This window comes from Neophocaena asiaeorientalis, unplaced genomic scaffold (assembly GCF_003031525.2).
Source record: "Neophocaena asiaeorientalis asiaeorientalis breed wild unplaced genomic scaffold, Neophocaena_asiaeorientalis_V1.1 scaffold404, whole genome shotgun sequence".
Lineage (NCBI taxonomy): Eukaryota > Metazoa > Chordata > Mammalia > Artiodactyla > Phocoenidae > Neophocaena > Neophocaena asiaeorientalis.
In genome coordinates this window covers 2,019,860-2,042,091 of record NW_020172589.1, presented here as the reverse complement: position 1 = coordinate 2,042,091, position 22,232 = coordinate 2,019,860, and the positions used below count along the sequence as shown (strand labels likewise).

Sequence of the window (22,232 nt, the reverse complement as noted above, 5' to 3'; positions counted from 1 at the left end):
TTCTGGACTGAGAGTTTTCCAACTGTTTCTTAAAATGCTAGTCTAGTCCTCATGGGATTACATGTATTCATGGTCGATCATGTCCTGTCACTTAATATCTGCAATCACATTTCCTGAGACAGAGACCTCAGAATGTGAGGAAGATGGGGAAGGAAAAAGCATGAAGGAAACCCTGTCCAAAATTACAGGATTGCTGTATTTTGTAAAACTTGGTTTATTCTGAGTTTGCCTCCATCCTCCGTCCCCAGTATAATCAAACGTGCCTTTGAGGAAAAAGCATATGGGAGCAACAGGAAGTGTTTAGATGCATTTTATTCAACAATCAGGCCAGCCACCACATCATAGTGTTCTTAGGGGATTTCAGAACCTTGGTTCTCAGCAACGCCCCGATTTTTGTATGAGGACAGGAGTCTTGTGTTTCCTATAGAAGAGATTGGGGGAAAAAAATCAGCTTAAACTTTGTTGATAAAACGTGACAACGGGAGAAAAACAAGGAAAAATGATCAGCTTTATTTAAAATAGAGAGGTTTGAGATTCATTTCCATTTCAATTTCTCTTATTCATTTACTCATTCACTTATTCATTAACTCTTCAAATATTGATTGAGAACTATAACATACATTAAGGATACAACAAAAGGGAAAAATGTCCGTCCTTACAGAGTTTACAGATCTAGCAGGGCGTTATAAAAAGCTTCTGAAATTAATCTTTAATCCATTGTTGCTTCTTTTCCTTCTGACGGCATTGTCCTAGCTACCAGGTTTCCATCTTAGCTGGTGCCTGGGCTACTTCAGGACCTTCTAATTGATTGATCCATTGCCTTAGAACTCTGGGGATTCTCATCTGTGAGATCTTGCAAAAGGAAATTATATCCTTATCCCATATGATAGCTGCTTTAGTTAGCATCTAGACAGAGCCCACGGATTGGCTTATTTTCCATAGCTGTGCTGTCCAGTATCCCATATAACTATTTAAATTTAAATCAGTTAAAGTTAAGTAATATTACAAATCCAGGATTTCATTTATAGTAGCCACATTTTAAGTGCTGGTACCATGGCTAGAGGCCTCCGTATTGGACCAGAGGTAGTCTATAGAGAAGAATTTGCCAGTATAGATTTCCTAAGAAGACATACAGGAATTAGAAAAAAAAGTTCTTACTGAATATATCTGCTAAGCACTTAATGATCAAGGAGATGCAAGCCCTTGTTTGTCTACCCATCTCAAAGCTCAACAACTAAGGTCAGAGCCTGGCTCTAGTTAAGCATACAATGTATTTGTTTGGGGCTTTTAATGGGCAGTAGAGACAAAGGCAAAATGGTACATTTGAAAATATGTTGCATTTGAAAAAGACACATTTTCTCTCTAGACCTGTTTTCTTATCAGAGAAATATAGGAAGAGAAGTTACATTTTCTGGCATTCAAATGTTGCTCCCATATTTACATAATTTTAAAAGAATAGAAAGAGCAGGTAGGACTGGTAGGTTTTAAAGTCTAAGGAAACCAGGTGTCCCAGCTCTATGCTCATATTTTCCTAATGGTTCAGTCTAAATACTGGGCCTTTTGATCTCGGCACTTGGAAATTGACCAAGCCTCAAGGCTGTTGTGTTGCTTTCTCCTCCCCTTGGATGGAAATATGATTTTGACCTTAATGTCAAGAACATAGGCCATGAGAAAATTAACAAGTGGTTTCAAGTTCCTTTTAACAGGTGGTTTCAAGTTCCGTTTACAAGTCCTTAATGTGGAAATTTTTTTGAAAAAGCAGAACATCCAATGTTTTGGGCCTGAAACTTCAGGATATTAGATGTTTCTCCCTGGAGACCTATTTCCACAATTCTTGTTAAATACTGAGAATTTTCTGAAACAACTTAAAGCAGACCAAGGGAGGGTGCATGGTACAAGGAATTAGAGATGTGGAATGCATGCAGTCATTTGAACCTAAATCAAAGTGTTAATACCACAACAGTTCCAAAATAACAGAGTTTTCTGGGTCGCTTGTGGGATCTCTTTTATTTGTTTTGATCATTCTACACCTTTATTTAACTTGGAGCGCTTTTGTGATGCTATGAAAATGCAAAGTGCAGTTTAAATGACACCCTTTTCATGAATCATTTCTTGACCCTTCCAGTAGGAAGCAATCTGTATTTCTCCTTCACTCCTGTAGCATGTTGCTCACACCTCATTTGATGGCATTTGTCACAAGTTACAAGAAGCTACCTTATTTGTACTATTTTCTTTCAGTTATATCCACTAGGAAAGCAGAGGAGACTAGCACAATGCTTGGCACATAAGTGTTCAGCAGCTGAGTAAGACAGAAAATCTGTGGCGAATTTATTTCTCTGAGTACCTGAGTCTAATTCCCATCACCTACCCACCTACAATCAGTTCAGAAACTCCACTGAGGCTAGGTCTCACATCCATAAGTGATTGTGTTCACTAAAGTATTACATAAAGTGTTACAAAAATATGTTTTTGGTCACCTAATCTATATAATTCATATTTGCATACTTCAGGGCTTTAGTGAACACAATCATTGCTATCACCAAGAATGATTTTTTAAGTATAATGGTATTTTGGGTATGTGGGCTTTAAAAAATCCAGACTATCTCTTGTTTGCTATAAAAGGTTGGGTTTTTATCGTAGAAGTGATTTTTTTTTTTAACTAATTGAAAGAAACATTCAACACTTTCCTTCTTCTAGCCCATTGTCCTTTCTTTAACACCTTTTATACAGCACCATGTTATTAATTCCTTTGTCACTTTTGTTCAGTTTTTTCTTCATCTTGAAATACCTCTCTCTCCTTCTTTATGTTCTAGAGAAAACCTCAGACTTTTCCAAATCCTAGCAGGCACAATTAGTTCTTTTTAGTTTTGTGCTCTCGGAGCACTTTGCTTATACTACCATTGACCACACCGTGTTAGCGTTGAGTGTAAGCAAACTGGGAGACAAAACATGTTGGATTTTCTTGTGGATCTCACAAATATTTAGTCTAGTACCTGACTTTAAAGTATAGTGGAAAGAGCAAGGATTTTGCACCAGATCTGCCACTCATGGCTGGGTGACCTTGAGCAAGTTATTTAAACTAACTGAGTCTCAATTTCTTCATGGGTATATTAAGCTGAGTATTATTTACCTCATAGAGTCATTGTGAATATTAAGTGCCTTGCATAATGCTTGACATAATAAATACTACTTTCTATCATAATGCACACACACACACACACACACACATGCACACCTTTCTATATAATCATAACATATATAATAAGGAGAAAAAGAAATCAAGAATTGTTTGCGGGAAAACTAGGTATTTTGTTTCTCTCATGGTGAGATTAATGTTATTGGTATATTCTTTGAGGCTTCAAGGGATAATATATGTAAAAATTTGAAGACTTCTAGCTTAAAACATATATTTTAAAAGAAATTCAGGTTTGTACTCACATATTTTCAACACATAACACGCATTCATTAGAATAAGTAACTCCATCTGTCCCACAGACAGGGTTATAAATCTTGGGACATCCATTCACTTCACTTGTACATTTAGCCTAAAAAATGGAATGAAACAGAATCATTTCCCATCATTTTTCATTTGAATTTATAGCAGAGTCTCTAAAATCTCCCTGGAGTTGATCAGCTTAAAGATGGAAGCATGACTGTGATTGGGAGAGTGATACTAAGTGTTGCAAGAGGAAGAATCCAAAATTTGGAGTCAGAAAACCTTGTTTTTTTTTTTTTTTTTGTGGTACGCGGGCCTCTCACTGTTGTGGCCTCTCCCGTTGCGGAGCACAGGCTCCGGATGCGCAGGCTCAGCGGCCATGGCTCACGGGCCCAGCCGCTCCGCGGCATGTGGGATCTTCCCGGACCGGGGCACGAACCTGCATCCCCTGCATCGGCAGGCGGACTCTCAGCCACTGCGCCACCAGGGAAGCCCAGAAAACCTTGTTTTAAGTAATGCCTCTGCTATCTGCAAGCTGTGTGACATTGGTAAATCTCTTGGTGTCTCTGAACCACAGTCACTTCATTTGCAAAATGGGAGTGATGTTGTTTCCCTACCTATCTCATCATGGCGTTGTGAGGTTTGAATAAAGTGAGTGAGATAATGTTCAAATTTACAATTACTACCTGTGCTAGCTCTCTCAGGTCAGCCACACCTTGAGGCGTGTTCTTCCTTGCACACGGTAGTCCTGTCACCCTGGTCTTCTCTAAGTCAATTAAAGACCTTCTACCCTTGGGGTTTTTGCACAGACTGTTTACTGTCAGTAAGAACTAGTAATTATCAAATGACTTTCACAGGGCAGACACTGTCCTAAGTGCTTTTCATGTATTATTATATTTTTATAATATTTATATTTATAATATTAATATTATAATAATATATAAATATTATATTTATAATATTAATATTATAAATATTATAATATTTATAATATTATTAATAATATTATTATATTTAAACTCATAGACTATCCTATGAACTTTTTATTATACTCTTCTTCTGGTAAAGGCAGTGAGGCACAAAGAAATTGAATCACCCAAGGCCACACACCTAATAATTACTGGATCCAGGATTTAAACCCAGTCAATCTAGGTCCTGAGCTTTAGCTCTTAACCACTTTACTCTCCTACTTCTCCCTTTGCTAACACTCATTTATTCTTCAGGGCTGAAAATAAATCTCACTGGCTTAGGGCACCTTCCCTGATTTAACTAGGCTAGGTTTCTAATGGAACCAGAACTTCTTTATAACACATCACCAATGTAGTAATTTATTTACTTATACACTTTTGGTTTGCCATCGGCCTTCCCACTAAATATAAATGTAACGAGAAGAGGGATACTTCATCCTCTGGCCTCCAAATTTACTGAAATTTACATTATAAGTACAAGAAAAACTGGAAAAGTTAGATATAGAATATTTTTCTAGAGGAAGAGCCTAGTTTATTATTATTATTGCTCATTATAAATTAGAGCTCCACCTTGTCGATGAAGAGAACTTTATGCCAACATGGTCAAACTGGCTGTAAGGAGGAAGGGCTGCTTGGAGTGATGTTTAGAAGGTTTCCACTTAAAATCCTTGTCCTACCGGATAGCCCTAGTATATATAAAAACTCCTTCATAGCAAGCATAATATGACTACAGAGAGATTGCCTATGTATCAGTCAATTTGTCCTTCAACATAAGCGCCTGTGGCGGAACTACAATTACTATCCACATTTAATGGGTTAAGTCTTGCCAGCATTCATACTCCTCATATTAACTTAAATTGAAAGGTGAGTTAGACTACGCTTTGGGTGGAACAAACAGTCTTAGCCCCAGAAATAAAAATTTACAAAATTGTCTTTACCTTTCTTTCCAGGAAGTTAGCTCTAGTACTACCTAGAAAACATAAATCAGACATATCAAGTTGGATCATGAATGGGAGAAGCCTGAGGTATTCTCATTCAGAATTTTCTGCTTCCATTTAAGTCTGTGACTTCTCTGCTTCCTCTTCCACCACCCACCCCTTCTTTTTTTTTTTTTTCCACCCCTTCTTATTACCATTTTTTTTCAAGTATGTCTCATTGGTGTCCATTCACTCCCTGCCTGCTGAAACCTCAAAAAAATTAAGCAAAAATTTGATTAGGACCAAAGTATCTCAATTTGATATTTAAGACAAGTTGACCCATTTCCTTGAAAATAGAAATGATGTACTTACTGCTTCAAATGTGTCAGGCACAGAGCAAATACCTTCTGAACGCTCACTGACATTCTAGCAACAACCAGCTTGTTGATCTCACAGTGATGTAGGAAATATAAGTATCTTTATCTCAGTTTATAGATAAAGATATGGAAAGTTTCTATAACTAGCTGTGAACACTAGCAATAACCAGGTCTTCTGATGAAAAACTAACTTTTGCACTTACATGTAAGTCTTCTTTTGTAAGTAATGTTTTAAAAAAAATGGAGCTCTTTTGACAATTTACCTTCAGTTCCCAAAGAGCTCCCTCTCTCCATTGCATTATACTATTAGTTCAATTCACATTTCTTGAATTTACAGGTAGATATTTAAAATTGCCATGCTGCATTCTCTAGAAAATAGCAGGTCTTGTTGACATCACCATCAGGAGATGGTGATTGTGGGTGAGCTCACTGCAGGGAAGGAGAACTAATTTGATAGTATCCAGAGGAAGAAATGTTGGTGAGATTTGATTTTGATACTAACAATCTCTGAGGTCATCTAAAGGAAGTAGTTCTTCCTACCTAAATGTATTGAGACACTTAGGGGCTTGGAGAAGAAGGCCCCTGGAATAGTCAGAACCTGATGCGGTGAGAGTCCCACTGAATTTTAGAATCGAGTTGAGTCTAAAATTTAATGAGCACGTAGTCACCACAGGCATCTATATGTATTAATTAATATGCATGAGAAGGGGAAAAGGGACCACTGCTCCCATAAATATTTAGCAAATACAGCAAATAGTATTGTTCCTTTTCTTCGCAAAGTGCTGATTTGGCTGTCAGTAGGTTTCTTTGCTAGATCTGATAAAAATTTAAAAGTGTTAACCATCTCCGAAGACAAAAAGGAAGCTAATGCCAATGCCAGGGGTTCAGATCATCTGTCAAAATTATTAAGACAGTTTGAAGATATAAACATACAGTCTGTTCAAGAAGAATATTTTTTCTAGAAATATTCTGTAGGTCAAAAATAAAAATTTTAATCAAATTCTGCCCTTTATACTGGAGTAACTGGAAATCATTGTTAGCTATTTATGCAATTCCATGAGAACATAAAATTTGTAAATTGGCCTTAAACATTTACAGAGTTAGAAGTGTACTTGATATTGAAATAATCCCTTCTTTTTTCTACCATATCTCTGACAAAGAGTCAGCCTCATTACCTGAGGAAAACCATTTCATGTCTGGGCAGTTCTCACTAGTAAAATTGTTTTCCTGTGTTATGTTAAAATCCCTCTTTCTATATATAATTCTCATCCACTGACCTTATTTCCTTTCACTGGGACCAAAAGATCTGTCCAAGAGTAGACTCTAAGTCTAGAAAGTAATGTGGTCAGTAAAGCAACTGGTCAAAAAGGTTTTACTTAAATCAGAAAAATATGCAAAACCACCTACCAGATAAACTCAATAGGACCAAGGCAGTGAGAAGGAAGATGCTGGCTACCTTCATGGCTGGAGTGCTGACTCCAGAGCTCAGTCAAAAACTGAACTCAACTTACCACTTCTCTCTAGAATCCTGGGACTGGAAGGTTCATACAGGCAGGATGGTATCCCAGTCTCCACCTACTGCCCTTTGTCACAGATCTCCTTGGTTATTGATTGACTCTGTAGCATAGCCTGGACCCAGCACAGCACCAGTGTAAGAAAGGTGAGAGGAATGCTGTGGGCCTAAAATGTGCAAGGTAAAGACTGTCAGGAAGAGATGACTAGTGGTTAGTTAGTTAGTTCTTGCCCTAACTTCCTCTGTGACTATGGAGAGCCCCTTCCTTTCTCAAGCCCTGGTTTTCTCATCTGTAAGGTGAATTCCAAGGTCCTTGTACTCTGTAGTTCTGGGTGCATGAACAGGTGTGAATATCTCAAAAACTCCCTTCATTCTTTCTTCCTTTTCTTCAGCTTTTCCATTTTTTATTCTCTCTCTTTTCTCTCTTTTTCTATCACCCATTCACAAAGCCTAAAGTAGCTGAGAAAGGGACAGGGTAGAGGTAGGGAGGACTCAGTTCCCTAAGGTGTGTGTGTGCTCCAAGGTAGAGTGGGCTCACCAGAGACGCTTACCAGCTCTTTGTCCTTGGACATGTAGTTCACTTTCACTGAGCTTCAGTATATTCATCTGAGAACAGAAATAATAATAGTACCTACCTCAAACTGTTGGTCTTTCATTCTAAAATATGCATTGTGTCTGTCATGTGTGGTTTGGTGAGACAATTCTCAATTATCTCTCATGTTTCTGCATGTCTCATGGGTAGAGACACTGACTGCCTGTGTTGCAAACAACTTTTTCAAGAGGGTTTGTATAACAAACAGCCTTGGGAGGTGGAATACTGTCTCTCTCTGGAGTAAAGGGGAGGTTTGTTTACCGTTGGGTGTAATAAGATAGTATCTTTCACCAGGGTGAAGTTTAGGCAGGCATAGTGCTCTTTTTAAAAGATTAGGGGGCTTACCTCGTGGCACGGTGGTTGAGAGTCCGCCTGCTGATGCAGGGAACACGGGTTCGTGCCCCGGTCCGGGAAGATCCCACATGCCTTGGAGCAGCTAGGCCTGTGAGCCATGGCCACTGAGCCTGCGCGTCCGGATTCTGTGCTCCGCAACAGGAGAGTCTGAGCCTGCACTCTAGAGCCCGCGAGCCACAACTACTGAAGCCAGTGTGTCTAGAGCCCATGCTCTGCAACAAGAGAAGCCACCGTGATGAGAAGCCCGCGCACCGCAATGAAGAGTAGCCCCCACTTGCTGCAACTAGAGAAAGCCTGCACACAGCAATGAAGACCCAATGCAACCAAAAATTAAAAAAATAATAATAATAAAAATAATTTTTTTAAAAAATAAAAAGATTAGGGATTTGTTTTAACATCTTTATTGGAGTATAATTGCTTTATAATGGTGTGTTTGTTAGTTTCTGCTTTATAACAAAGTGAATCAGTTATACATATGCATATATCCCCATATATATCAATGGAACAGGATAGAAAGCCCAGAGATAAACCCATGCACATATGATCACCTTATCTTTGATAAAGGAGGCAAGAATATACAATGGAGAAAAGACAGCCTCTTCAATAAATGGTGCTGGGAAAACTGGACAGCTACATGTAAAAGAATGAAATTAGAACACTCCCTAAGACCATACACAAAAATAAGCTCAAAATGGATTACAGACCTAAATGTAAGGCCAGACACTCTCAAACTCTAGAGGAAGACATAGGCAGAACACTCTATGACATAAATCACAGCAAGATACTTTTTTACCCACCTCCTAGAGAAATGGAAATAAAAACAAAAATAAACAAATAGGACCTAATTAAACTTAAAAGCTGTTGCATAGCAAAGGAAAACATAAACAAGACGAAAAAACAACCCTCAGAATGGGAGAAAATATTTGCAAATGAAGCAACTGACAAAGGATTAATCTCCAAAATTTACAAGCAGCTCATGCAGCTCAATATAAAAAAAACAAACAATCCAATCAAAAAACGGGCAGAATGCCTAAACAGACATTTCTCCAAAGAAGATATACAGATTGCCAACAAACACATGAAAGAATGCTCAACATCATTAATCATTAGAGAAATGCAAATCAAAACTACAATGAGCTATCACTTCACACCAGTCAGAATGGCCATCATCAAAAAATCTGTAAACAGTAAATACTGGAGAGTGTGTGGAGAAAAGGGAACCCTCTTGCCCTGTTGGTGGGAATATAAATTGATACAGCCACTATGGAGAACAGTATGGAGGTTCCTTAAAAAACTAAAAATAGAACTACCATGTGACTCAGTAATCCCACTACTGGGCATATACCCTGAGAAAACCATAATTCAAAGAGTCATGTACCACAATGTTCACTGCAGCTCTATTTACAAGATTAGGGATTTTTAAAACCTTGGCATCCTTCCCTTGTAACACCCTGTGCTTCCGGTGCAGGTACCCTTGGCCCTCTTTGTGTCACCCTATGGAGGCTGGGCCTGGGGAACCAGAGCAAATGCTGGCAGTCTGGCTATTGCTATTGAATGATTATATCTCTTTTGTCTGAGTCAGGAGTCTGTGTCTTCTGCTAGCATCTCTTTAACTGTGGCAGGCTAACATGTCAGCTTCCAAGTATAGGGTATAATCATAGACCCTCCCATGTCTTGATGTATGTTAAGAACTGCACTCATATATGTGGATGGATCAGTGAGTGAAAATGACAGCCCCTGTCCTCATGGAGCTTCCATTGCATTTAAGTTGGGGGAGACAGGCAATAAAAAAGTAATCAAATAATTATAAAGATTATAATAAATATTATGAAGAAAAAGAATAGAGAAGATAAACCTAGAGGTCTGGGGAGGTAGTTATCACAGATTGGTCAGAGAATGCCTTGCTGATTGACATTTGAACAGAAACATGGAGGAAGTGAGGAATTGAGTTGTGCAAATATCCAAGAACATGCACTCCAGACAGAGGGAATAGAAAGTGCAAAGTCTCTGAGGCAGAAACTTGCTGATGTGTTTGAGAAACATCCAAGATGACCGTCTGGCTGGAGCAAAGTGATAGAGAGAAACATAGGCAGTAAGATAAAGGAAATAGTGGGGGCCTGAATAATGAAGAGCCATGTAGGCCATAGTAAGGACTTTGGTTTTTAACCAACGGAAAGCCATTGGAGAGTTATGGCAGAAGAATGACATGATATGACATTCCTTCTAAAAGGTTTTTGTGCTCTATGAGAATAAACTATAAGGCAACGACAGCAGCAAAAAATCCTAATGTTAGGCTATTATAATAGTCCAACCAAGAGACGATGGTGAAAGTGGAAGAGGTTGATTTTATAGTTGAGGTGAATGAATGCATATAAAGCTTTTAGAACAGTTTCTGGCACATGGTAAACATTTAGAAATATTATCCATCACTATTATTTTTATTGCTGTTATTTTTTCAGTATTTAAAATGTTGTTCCATCTAACCAGAAGGTTCTTCTTTAACCTTACACAGCAATGAATTCTTCCTAAGTCTTTAAAATTCACTTTGAATGCTGTTTCTTATTGGAAATCTTCCTCAGCTCATTCTGAGTTTCCATGGTATCTCAAACATGCTTGAATATAATACATAATACACTGTTGAAACTGTTTGTGTATATAACTAGCTCCCTCATCTTCCACTGACGCTTCAACCTTTACCATCCTAGCTTCCTCCACCTTGTTTAGGTCACCAATTCAGGTTGATTAATTCCGTAAACATTTTTCCAGAGCACATGACCTCTAATTCTTCAAACTTGATCAAATGCAGTATAATCTGTTTTCTTGGGTTTCATGATTCCACAGTCTCCTACATTTCCTCATACCTTCTTCATCCTCACGTCATCTCCATCCTCTCTGTTGACACTTCCTCCTCAAATGAGTGAAGACTTGGTGTTTCTCAAGTATTGGTCCTGGGTCCTAGTCCTTCCTCACATTTCAATTTTTGTAGGTGAGCTCATTTATCCACATTATTTAAATTATATATATATAATTATATATATATTTCTCAAATATGTATCTCTTTCCTATATCTCTCCTTTGATCTTCATACCAATATTAAGTGCCTTCTTGACAATTTTGGACATCCTATAGGCACTTCAAATTTAATGTTCTATGCTACTGTTTTAATCATTTACCACAAATATTTGTCTCTTCAGTCTCCTCCTGGCTTCTTTTCCTTCCAACGGGTTGGGCAAGTCAAAACCTAAGTGTTCTCCTTGATGCCTCCCTCTGCCCTTACCATGCACCATCTTCCACTCTTAATTCGTTACCAAGTTCTCTTCTTGACTCTGTGTCCAAAATAACCTCAATTCTGGACACTTCTCATTACCTTACACTGTCATATCTAAGATGATGCCATCATTTCCACTTTGACTTTCTGAAATTACCTTCAGGTAGTTTCCCAACAACATCTACCATTATTTCATCCTCAAAGCTACTCACCATAGAACAGTTCAATGATCTTTATAGAGTGTAAATGTGATCATGCTGCTCTCCAGTTTCCCATTGTGCAAAATCCTCAGGAAGGATTGATTTGAATGATACGGCTCCTTTCTACCTCTCTCACCTTATCCCCCACCATTTTCCTCCTTGTTCAATCTGTCAAGCTACATTGGACTTTTCTCTGTTCCCTCATAATAGAGGGGGAGAAAAAGCATCTAGCTTTTAATGCTCAAGATTCAAGCTAAATTTTCTCATGGAGCTGCTTTTCTGAGTCTTCCCTAATTCTCTTCTGCATCTAGATTAAGCTTTGCTATTTTATCATTTCATGATACCCTGTATAGCACTTAACTTTTATTCTATAGCTGTTTGTATGATTATTCTGAAATATCTCTTCACCTTTAGGGAGCAGAGTTGGTTTTTTGTTTACTGCAGTAGCAGCAAAGTACCTGGAAAATAGTAGGTTCTAAATAAATATTTACTGAAAACATGAATTAAGTAGTACATGTATATACTGATTTTCTTGAAGACCCAGATTTATGCCTTGTTCATTTCTGTGTCTTCAGTGCCTGATATAGAGTAGTCATTCATTGGTTTCTTCAGTCTTTTATTTATTCAACTATTGTTATAATTAAATATTCATAGAGCCCTACTATTTGAAAGCTCTGGTGCCTGAGTGCTAGGGAAATGCATATCATTTCTGCCCTCATGGAGTTTAGGCTAAGCATTTATGGATATAGTTTGAATGAGTAGAGTTTTATTCTTTACTCATTTCAAATCATAATTTTATCTCAAATCATAATTTAAATAGTAGTTTTGTTGCCAATAGGAAGGTTCCAGTAGCCACTGTAAAGGGTGGGGAGTGGTTAATATTTGAGAAAAGGGATTTTTCTTTGGTTTCACAAGTAGTCTGAGGAGAGGGAATTGGATCTTGGGGCAGGAACTCTTTAGATAATAATAGCAGCAGTGAAATATTCAGATTTAGACCCATCTGATGCCAAAGCCCAGGCTCTTTCGAAAACAGTGACTACTAAACATTTGGACTGTGGACCCAAAGTAAAAAGTAAATTTTGTGTTATGGCCTAGTATATACATACATATGTACAGACAAGTAAGACTGTTAAGAAATAAAACATAACCTTTTGTTTTTGTTTCTGTTTTTTTTTTTTTTTTGCAATACACGGGCCTCTCACTGTTGTGGAGCACAGGCTCTGGACGCGCAGACCCAGCGGCCACGGCTCACAGGCCCAGCCGCTCCACGGCATGTGGGACCCTCTGGGACCGGGGCACGAACCCGTGTCCCCTGCATCGGCAGGCGGACTCTCAACCACTGCGCCGCCAGGGAAGCCCAAGCATAACCTTTTTATATGTGATGATTTTTGGTACTTTTTATTCTGTCCTATCTCACAGTTCACCAACCCTGACCTGCAGTTTGAAAACCTGTTCACTACAGTGATATCCCATGGACTCCATGCATCGGCATGTGGGATCTTCCCGGACCGGGATACGAACCCGTGTCCCCTGCATCGGCAGGCAGACTCTCAACCACTGCGCCACCAGGGAAGCCCTTCTTTTCTTTTAATATGTAAGCTTCTTTTGGGTGAAGACTGTCTTTTATTATTTATTTATTTACTTATTTAGTCATTCATTCATTCATGCACTGGGTCTTAGTTGCAGCATGTGGGATCTTTAGTTATGGCATGTAGGATTTAGTTCCCTGACCAGGGATCAAACCCAGGCCCCCTGCAATGGGAGCACAGAGTCTTAACCACTGGACCACCACGGTAGTCCCCCACTCTTGTTTTCTTAATTGCTGTAAAATTTAGATAAAATTCTAATTAGAAACTTGCCCTAAAATTATGATGGAAAATAACTCTTTGGAGGCAGCAAGTTGAAGAGGACATGAAGAGACAAACCTGGCTCCAATTACAAGCCTGCCATTTCAACTGTGATAGGACTCTGGGAAAATCATTTTCTTCAACTATAAAAATGCACATCATAGTATATTTGTTTGGAGTGAGAATAAGCCTAGAAAAAATAAATATTGTACAAAAATATTGTTTTCCATCTCCCCTGAAATAATAATTGCCAGCTGGTAATAATATAACTTCCTGCTCTGGACTGGAATAATGGATAATGCGTTTAAGCTTCATATGATTAATATCTTGGCAGAATAAATACTATTTGCCCTAGGGGATGGGATGGGCATTGGCTGGAACAACTCTGTTACTATGCCAGACTATTAGTCATATTTAATGTGTTTGCATGGCCCAGCCTTGCGTAAATCTCTCCTTCATTTTACCTCTCTGTGTACATATCCATGTATGTATATCATCAGGAACTCAAGCAGATATATTATCACCTACTCTCCTTTGTTTCAAGGACAAATTATTCACCTGAATAAAGAATGATAACAAACCTTAAGAGAACTGTTCTAATAGTACCGATAATATTGGCTGGAATGGGGATCTTGGTTGAGCACCTGTTGATTTTCACATACTGTGCCCAAGGTTTGACTAGTATGAAAAATGATGGAGACTGGAGAGACAGAGCCTCATATATTTAACCTGAAATTTGAAGACTTCTTTGACTTAGCTGCATCTTAACTCTTAAATCTTATTTTTCATTATTTATGGACCTGCATGACTTTTCTTACATGATCCCTTCTTTTCCTTCTACTGCTTACTTTCCAAACAAGTACCCGTGATTTTAATTGTACCCATCCTCTAAAGCTTGGCTAAAATATCTGTGGTGCTTGATTCAATTAGTAATGATTCCCCCTCCTCTTTAATCTCTCATGGTAGTTCATAAACCTATCACATAATAATAATTTTAGGACTTCCCTGGTGGCACAGTGGTTAAGAATCTGCATGCAATGCAGGAGACATGGTTTGATCCCTGGTCTGGGAAGATCCCACATGCTACAGAGCAACTAAGCCCATGCGCCACAGCTACTGAGCCTGCAAGCTGCAACTACTGAAGCCCGCTCACTCTAGGGCCCGCATGCCACAACTAGTGAACCCACGTGCTGAAACTACTGAAGCCCACATGCCTATAGCCCATGCTCTGCAACGGGAGAAGCCACCGCAATGAGAAGCCCATGCACCACAATGAAGAGCAGCCCCCACTCGCCACATCTAGAGAAACCTGCATGCAACAACAAAGACCTAACGCAGCCTAAAAGAATTAAATAAATAAAATAAAATAAAAATAAAAAAGTAATAATTTAAAAAATTAGATCATCATCATTACTATAATTACAGTATAACCACTGCAGCTGAAAAATTTCAAAACTTTTATTCTGGGCACTGCGGGACTTTATTTCCATCATTTAGAAGCCCTATGGCATTATTATTCCCATTTACAAGTAAGGAAACTGAAGCACAGAGGTTTCAGTTGTAATGTTTCTGGTCACAGAGATCAATTACTGACATACATATATTTGTGTCTCTCTATATAGATACATATATCCACAAAGATATCTGTATATACATTTATGTATATGTGTGTGCACGTATATATGTATATAAAATGTATATCTGCACATGAAAAGAAAAGAAGACAGCCTAAGAGACCTCTGGGACAACATTAAATGCAACAACATTTGCATTATAGGGGTCCCAGAGGGAGAAGAGAGAGAGAAAAGACCTGAGAATATATTTGAAGAGATTATAGTCGAAAACTTCCCTAATATGGGAAAGGAAATAGCCACTCAAGTCCAGGAAGTGCAGAGAGTCCCACACAGGATAAACCCAAGGAGAAACACTCCAAGACACATAGTAATCAAATTGGCAAAAATTACAGACAAAGAATTATTGGAAGCAGCAAGGGGAAAATGACAAATACCATACAAGGGAACTCCCATGAGGTTAACAGCTGATTTCTCAGCAGAAACTCTACAAGCCAGAAGGGAGTGGCATGATATACTTAAAGTGATGAAACAGAAGAACCTACAACCAAGACTACTGTACCTGGCAAGGATCTCATTCAGATTCGATGGAGAAATCAAAACCTTTACAGACAAGCAAAAGCTAAGAGAATTCAGCACCACCAAACCAGCTCTACAACAAATGCTAAAGGAACTTCTCTAAGTGGGAAACACAAGAGAAGAAAAGGGCCTACAAAAACAAACCCAAAACAATTAAGAAAATGGTCATAGGAACATACATATCAATAATTATCTTAAACGTGAATGGATTAAATGCTCCAACCAAAAGACACAGGCTTGCTGAATGGATACAAAACCAAGACCCATATATATGCTGTCTACAAGAGACCCACTTCAGACCTAGGGACACATACAGACTGAAAGTGAGGGGATGGAAAAAGATATTCCATACAAATGGAAATCAAAAGAAAGCTGGAGTAGCAATATGCATATTAGATAAAATAGACTTTAAAACATATTGTTACAAGAGACAAGGAAGGACACTACATAATGATCAAGGGATCAATCCAAGAAGAAGATATAGCAATTATAAATGTATATGCACCCAGCATAGGATCACCTGAATACATAAGGCAACTGCTAACAGCTATAAAAGAGGACATCAACAGTAACACAAAAATAGTGGGGGACTTTTAACACCTCACTTACACCAATGAACAGATCATCCAAGCAGAAAATTAATAAGAAAACAGAAGCTTTAAATGACACAACAGACCAGATAGATTTAATTTATATTTATAGGACATTCTATCCAAAAACAGCAGATTATATTTTCTTCTCAGGTGCACATGGGACATTCTCCAGGATAGATCACATCTTGGGTCATAAATCAAGCCTCAGTAAATTTAAGAAAATTGAAATCATATCAAGCATCTTTTCTGACCACAGTGCTTTGAGATTAGAAATCAGTTGCAGGGGAAAAAATGTAAAAAACACAAACACATGGAGGCTAAACAATACATTACTAAATAAACAAGATCATGGATAGACCTAGAGTCTGTCATACAGAATGAAGTAAGTCAGAAAGAGAAAAACAAATACCGTGTGCTAATATATATATGTATATATATATGTATATATATATATATATATACATACACATATATATATATATACATATATGGAATTTAAAAAAATGTTCTGATGAACCTAGGGGCAGGACAGGAATAAAGACGCAGACATAGAGAATGGACTTGAGGACACGGGGAGGGGGAAAGGTAAGCTGGGACAAAATGAGAGAGTGGCATGGACATATACACACTACTGAATGTAAAATAGTTAGCTAGTGGGAAGCCGCAGCATAGTACAGGGAGATCAGCTTGGTGCTTTGTGAAGACATAGAGTGGTGGGATAGGTAGGGTGGGAGGGTGAAGCAAGAGGGAGGAAATATAGGGATATATATATGCATATGGCTGATTCAGTTCTCTGTACAACAGAAACTAACACAGTATTGTGACTTCAATAAAGATCTATCAAAAAAAATAAAGTTAGAAAGTGAACAGAATGTGAGAAAATGGACGCAAAGAGAATGACATCTATTTCAAGAAATTTTGCTCTAAAGACAGTAGGAAATAGAGGCTGTTCCTGAAGGTGGCCATGGGGTCAAAAATGGTCTTAAGGTTCGAAACAATGTACTTCAAATATAGACTTCTGAAGACAACTATCAGGCCCATTCTAAACACTCTTTTCTTTTTTTTATTGAAGGATAGTTAATTTACAATGTTGTGTTAGTTTCAGGTATACAGCAATGTGATTCAGTTATATATCTATTCTCTTTCAGATTCTTTTCCGTTACATCAATATAAGATACTGAGTATAGTTCCCTGTGCTATACAGTAGGTCCTTGTTTATCTATTTTATATACAGTAGTGTATATATGTTAATCCCAAACTCCTAATTTATCTCTCCCCTCCTCACCTGTTATCCCCTTTGGTAGCTATAAGTTTGTTTTCAACAGCTGTGAGTCTATCTCTTAAACACACTTTTCTGCAAACTGATAATTGCTAGTTCCTTTAATCATTTACCAGAGTAGGAAGAAAATAATGTCATAAACCCTCAACAGAGCCTTCCTGTATTCAACACATGAAAGGCAAGTGATAAGTGTTTACCGTTGGAAAGGAAAAAAATCGATTGAGACAATCTTTTTTATATTGTGAAGTATAATTGATATACAATGCTATATTAGTTTCAGGTGTACAACATAATGATTTCACATTTTTGTATATTGTAAAATGATCACTACAGTAAGTCTGGTCACCATGTGTCACCACACAAAGTTGCACATATTTTTCCTTGTAATAGAACTTTTAAGATTTACACTCAGCAATTTTCCAGGCAATCATATTTTTGAATAAAAGGACTTCTTACAGAGATCAAAAGGCACTCTGGAACTCAATAGGGAAATTTCTTCCTGCATTGGGAATCCTAGTAGTATATTTCCAAATAACAGTTATTAAAGACATACCTTTCAGTGCCATGTGAATACGGTCTTCCCTGCTTTGGCTGCCCCTGTGGGTACCCAGCTAGAATAATGGTGCTCTGCTAGACAGAAAGAGTTGCTCACTTATTTCTGCAAACTGTGCACTTAGGCATGCTTCAATTACAGAACATTAAACTACAAATTCTAATTTTTTATTTTTCTTATCTCTTCTACTAGACTAAACGCTTTGAGGTCATGACTTGTTTTTTTCATCTCCAGAGATAAATATGCTGTTTAGTCTAGAGGCACCTGATAAGATGGGGAAAATGATTCACTCTAAGCCTTTGTGGGCATAGTACACTTTAATAAGTTTGCAAAGTAATGATGGAGGAAATTGTATCACACACCGGACAACAAAATACTATAAAGTAACACATAGGTCTTTAGAACCAGTCTTACTTGGGAATCTTTCTTGGCTATTTCCCCCCAAACAGAAGCCAAGCCCACAAATGTTTGGTTGTTCCTTCTCTTTTTACCCCATCTACTCAAGAACAAAACAACAAGCTTCTAAAGCAGGACCGGATGACACCTAGATCCTTAAGATATCATACCCAACAAATTCCTTTCCCAATGAAGACAGTTCTTCCCCCATGATAAATTCTGGTGCCAGCTCTTAAAATTATAACATTTTCAGCATGTTGTATAATGACCCAAATCCTAGTCTTTGGAGAATGACAGACCTCATTTCAAATCTCTGCCTGGGGCTTCCCTGGTGGTGCAGTGGTTAAGAATCCACCTGCCAATGCAGGAGATAAGGGTTCAATCCCTGGTCCAGTAAGATCCCACATGCCACGGAGCAGCTAAGCCTGTGCGCCACAACTACTGAGCCTGTGCTCTAGAGCCCACAAGCCACAACTGTTGAGCCTGCATGCCACAACTACTGAAGCCCGTGTGCCTAGAGCCCATGCTCCGCAACAAGAGAAGCCATGACAATAAGCCCATGCACCACAGCAAAAAATAGCCCCCGTTCGCCACTAGAGAAAGCCCATGCACAGCAACAAAGACCCAACACAGCCAAAAAAAAAAAAAAAAAAATCTCTGCCTATGTGGCTTTGAGCTAAACTTCACATTTATCACCCTCAGTTTTCACAATCTTTTCTCCAAAACCCCCGGTTGCCAGATGAGTTTAGGAATTCAGAGGGTTTTTTTTAATTTTAGAAAAGTCATATGATTCATATACTATTCATTATAGAGAGCTCAGTGGTGTCTAAGGCAGCACTCTCTAGAAAAGCACTGTTTTTGTGCAGCAAAACACATAATATAAAGAAAATAAATAACCTTAAATTATCTCTTGACAGATTTTGCTGTCAAATGAGTTACAAAATAAAACAAAACTTCTGTATTTCAGAACTCTGTATGGTTTGGGATTATGAATTAAGGACTGTGGACCTATACCTACTTCATGGAGTTGGCATTAGAAATAAAGAGGATAATGTATATAAAGCTCATGGCTCAGACCATGACACTAAAGGCTTAATAAATGGTTACTATTACTACTGCTGCCACAGTAGAGCTTATGATATATTTGGGATCCACTTCTTGCCCTTTCTCTTTTCTCTGATTGGTAAAATCTTTCTCTAATATATATTTAATTTATAGGGAACTTCTGAACTACTCTTGCATTAACTTTTTAAAAAAGGGGCAAGCCGTCAGTGTTGAAGACCACCTGCATTGAACCCAGAGTAGATGTGACCACCTCCCACACATATTTCCTTGTTGATACAGCCCTGAGTCTCACTTTCCAGCAGCTTTGCTCTCTTCCCAGTCTGGCACTGATTCCTCTCCAGCAATGATTAACTAAATGCTCAAACTGGGGAGAAGGAAACAGTCTAGTTGAGATATATAAATGTTTACTGGAAGAAAACAAAATGTTTTGGGGATATATGGAAACCAAGAAAAGTTCTATGGCTAAAGGTAGAAACATATATTTAGGGACAAAAGATTAATATATAACTAACCACATTTCGAACAAGAAAATGCAGGTTGGTATGGAACAAGCACAGCCAGAGGGAGAGAATGTGAAGGAAATGAAAACAATTGGAGTAGATTCTGGCTTTTGGTCCTAATATTCTTAAACTAACCTCTCACATTTTATTAATGAATTCATTCTTGCCAATTCAAATGATCTCTTGTTAGTCTTTCTCACATCTCTAGATTTATGGTTTATGTCTCCAGACTCTCTACCTGGCTTCATTCTACCCTGGAGCATTTCCACTGATGTCCTGACATCATTTTCAAACACTTTACCAAATAAATCTGATCATCTTTTCCATCAATCCTCCTTTTCCAAACTTCTCCTAAGCTCTAGAGAGCCATCATCATTTCAAATCTTAGGCTTAAAGCCATCTTTTGTCCCTACTTTTCCATGGCACTCGATCTAATCAACTACAATTTTCCTAGTTCATCTCTGATCCACATCCTTCTTTCTATTCCGATTCTATCACTCTGTACCATGCCTGGATTAGTTCCCTGTGTTCTTTCAGGTGGGCTCTCCTATATGCTGCTATACGCTATGCACCTAATAGTTCTAAAGGGGCATAGGACCTGGATTTACGACTTGGTTAATCCACTCACTAGCAATGTACTCTCTGTTCTCTATCTCTGTATCACTAGTTTCCTTTGTCCTCTAACACAGTCACCAAGTCATGTTGAACCTACTTTCAAAATCTTCACTCTGTTCTCTGCTGGGACAGTGTCTCTCTAATTCAGACCATTATCAACTCATTGAAACAGTCTCTGAACTGTTCTCAATACATCCTACTATTTTTTTAAAGGAAACCTTTCATTTTAGGATAGTTTCAGATTGTGAAACTGAAATTTTCACAAATTTCAGTTTGTGAAACTGTGTATACCCCTCATCTAGTTTTCTGTATTGTTACATTATCTTGGTACCTTTGTCAAAACTAAGGAACCGACACTGGAACATTTCTATTAACTGAACTTCAGACTTTATTCAGATTTTACTAGTTTTTCCACAGCTGTCCTTTTCTTGTCCCAGGATCTCATCCAGGGTACAATATCACATTTAATAGTCATGATTCCTTAGTCTCCTCTGATCTGAGACAGTTCCTCAGTTATCCCTTGTTAATCCCCTTGCCTATTCTTGCCCAAGTTTTGTGAAGTACTAGCCATGTATTTTTAGAGTGTCTTTCAATTTGGGTTTGTTTGTGTTTTTCTCATGGTCAGACTGGGGTTGTAGATTTTGGGAAAAACATCACAGAGATGATGCGATACCCTTTCTCGGCATACATCTTGGGTACATGCAATTAACATGACTTGCCACTGATGATGTTAAACTTGGTCACCTTGTTCAGGTAGTGTTGGCCAATTTCCTCAACTACAAAGTTACCTTTTCCCTCTTTTCATAGTTTATTATTTGGAACAAAATCATTAAGTGTGGCCTACATTAGGGAGAAAAGAAGTTAAGTTCAATCTTCTTGAAGAGGGAGAGTCTATATAAATTATTTTGAATTCCTCTATACGGAATATTTGTCTCTTCTCCCTTATTTGTTTGTTCATGTATCCAATAATTATCAGTATTTTCAGGGAGGGAGAAATTTCCCCCTTTACCCCTCTTGAGTTCTTTTGGCTGGACCAGTAATAAAATTGACACAGATAGATTAATAGAAGAAGAAACAAATTTTAATTTGTGTATACGAAGTTCATAGAATTGGAACCTAAGAGGTGGCCAAAGTAGGAAGCTTTTATACTCTTTAGACAAAGAAACAAATTTATGAGTAATTGACAGGACAAAGAAAGAAACTTAGGTATTGGATGCACAATTAGTGAAGAATCTAAACAGAGTTTGGACTTGGGGTAGCAAAGTAAAGTAGTAACAAGGTTTGTTTATACAGGCATCTTGGCCCCAGTTCTCTGCCTCTGGCGATAAGGGTGTCCTTCTACCTTCAGATGCAGGGAGTGCACTTTTCACATGAAGTTTATTTCCTGCTTTCAGGGAGACAGAGAGGAGGGTTAGAGTGTCCTTCCTGCATTGGCCATTTCTTAAGTCACCTTAATTCAAAATAATCAATATGATGACTTGACCTGAGCCCCAACAGTCTAGATAGTGATATAAGTACGTACAAAACCTCATGAATATTTATTTTATATTTTTAAAATAATCTAATACTAGGCTGTTTATTTTGTTGGTCAAATCATTCCAGCTTTGCC

At 38.1% G+C, this 22,232-nt stretch overlaps 1 protein-coding gene across 1 annotated transcript; it reads right to left on the bottom strand.

The window, feature by feature from the left end:
* Positions 1-294: 294 nt before the first annotated feature.
* On the bottom strand, positions 295-7,219 carry LOC112395196 (serine protease inhibitor Kazal-type 1-like). Its single transcript, XM_024738262.1, has 4 exons — positions 7,106-7,219; positions 5,343-5,374; positions 3,439-3,545; positions 295-421 (listed from the first exon to the last, which is right to left on the bottom strand). Exons 1-4 carry the CDS (start codon positions 7,158-7,160, stop codon positions 376-378), a joined length of 240 nt encoding a protein of 79 aa, XP_024594030.1. The 5' UTR covers positions 7,161-7,219; the 3' UTR covers positions 295-375.
* Positions 7,220-22,232: the final 15,013 nt, after the last annotated feature.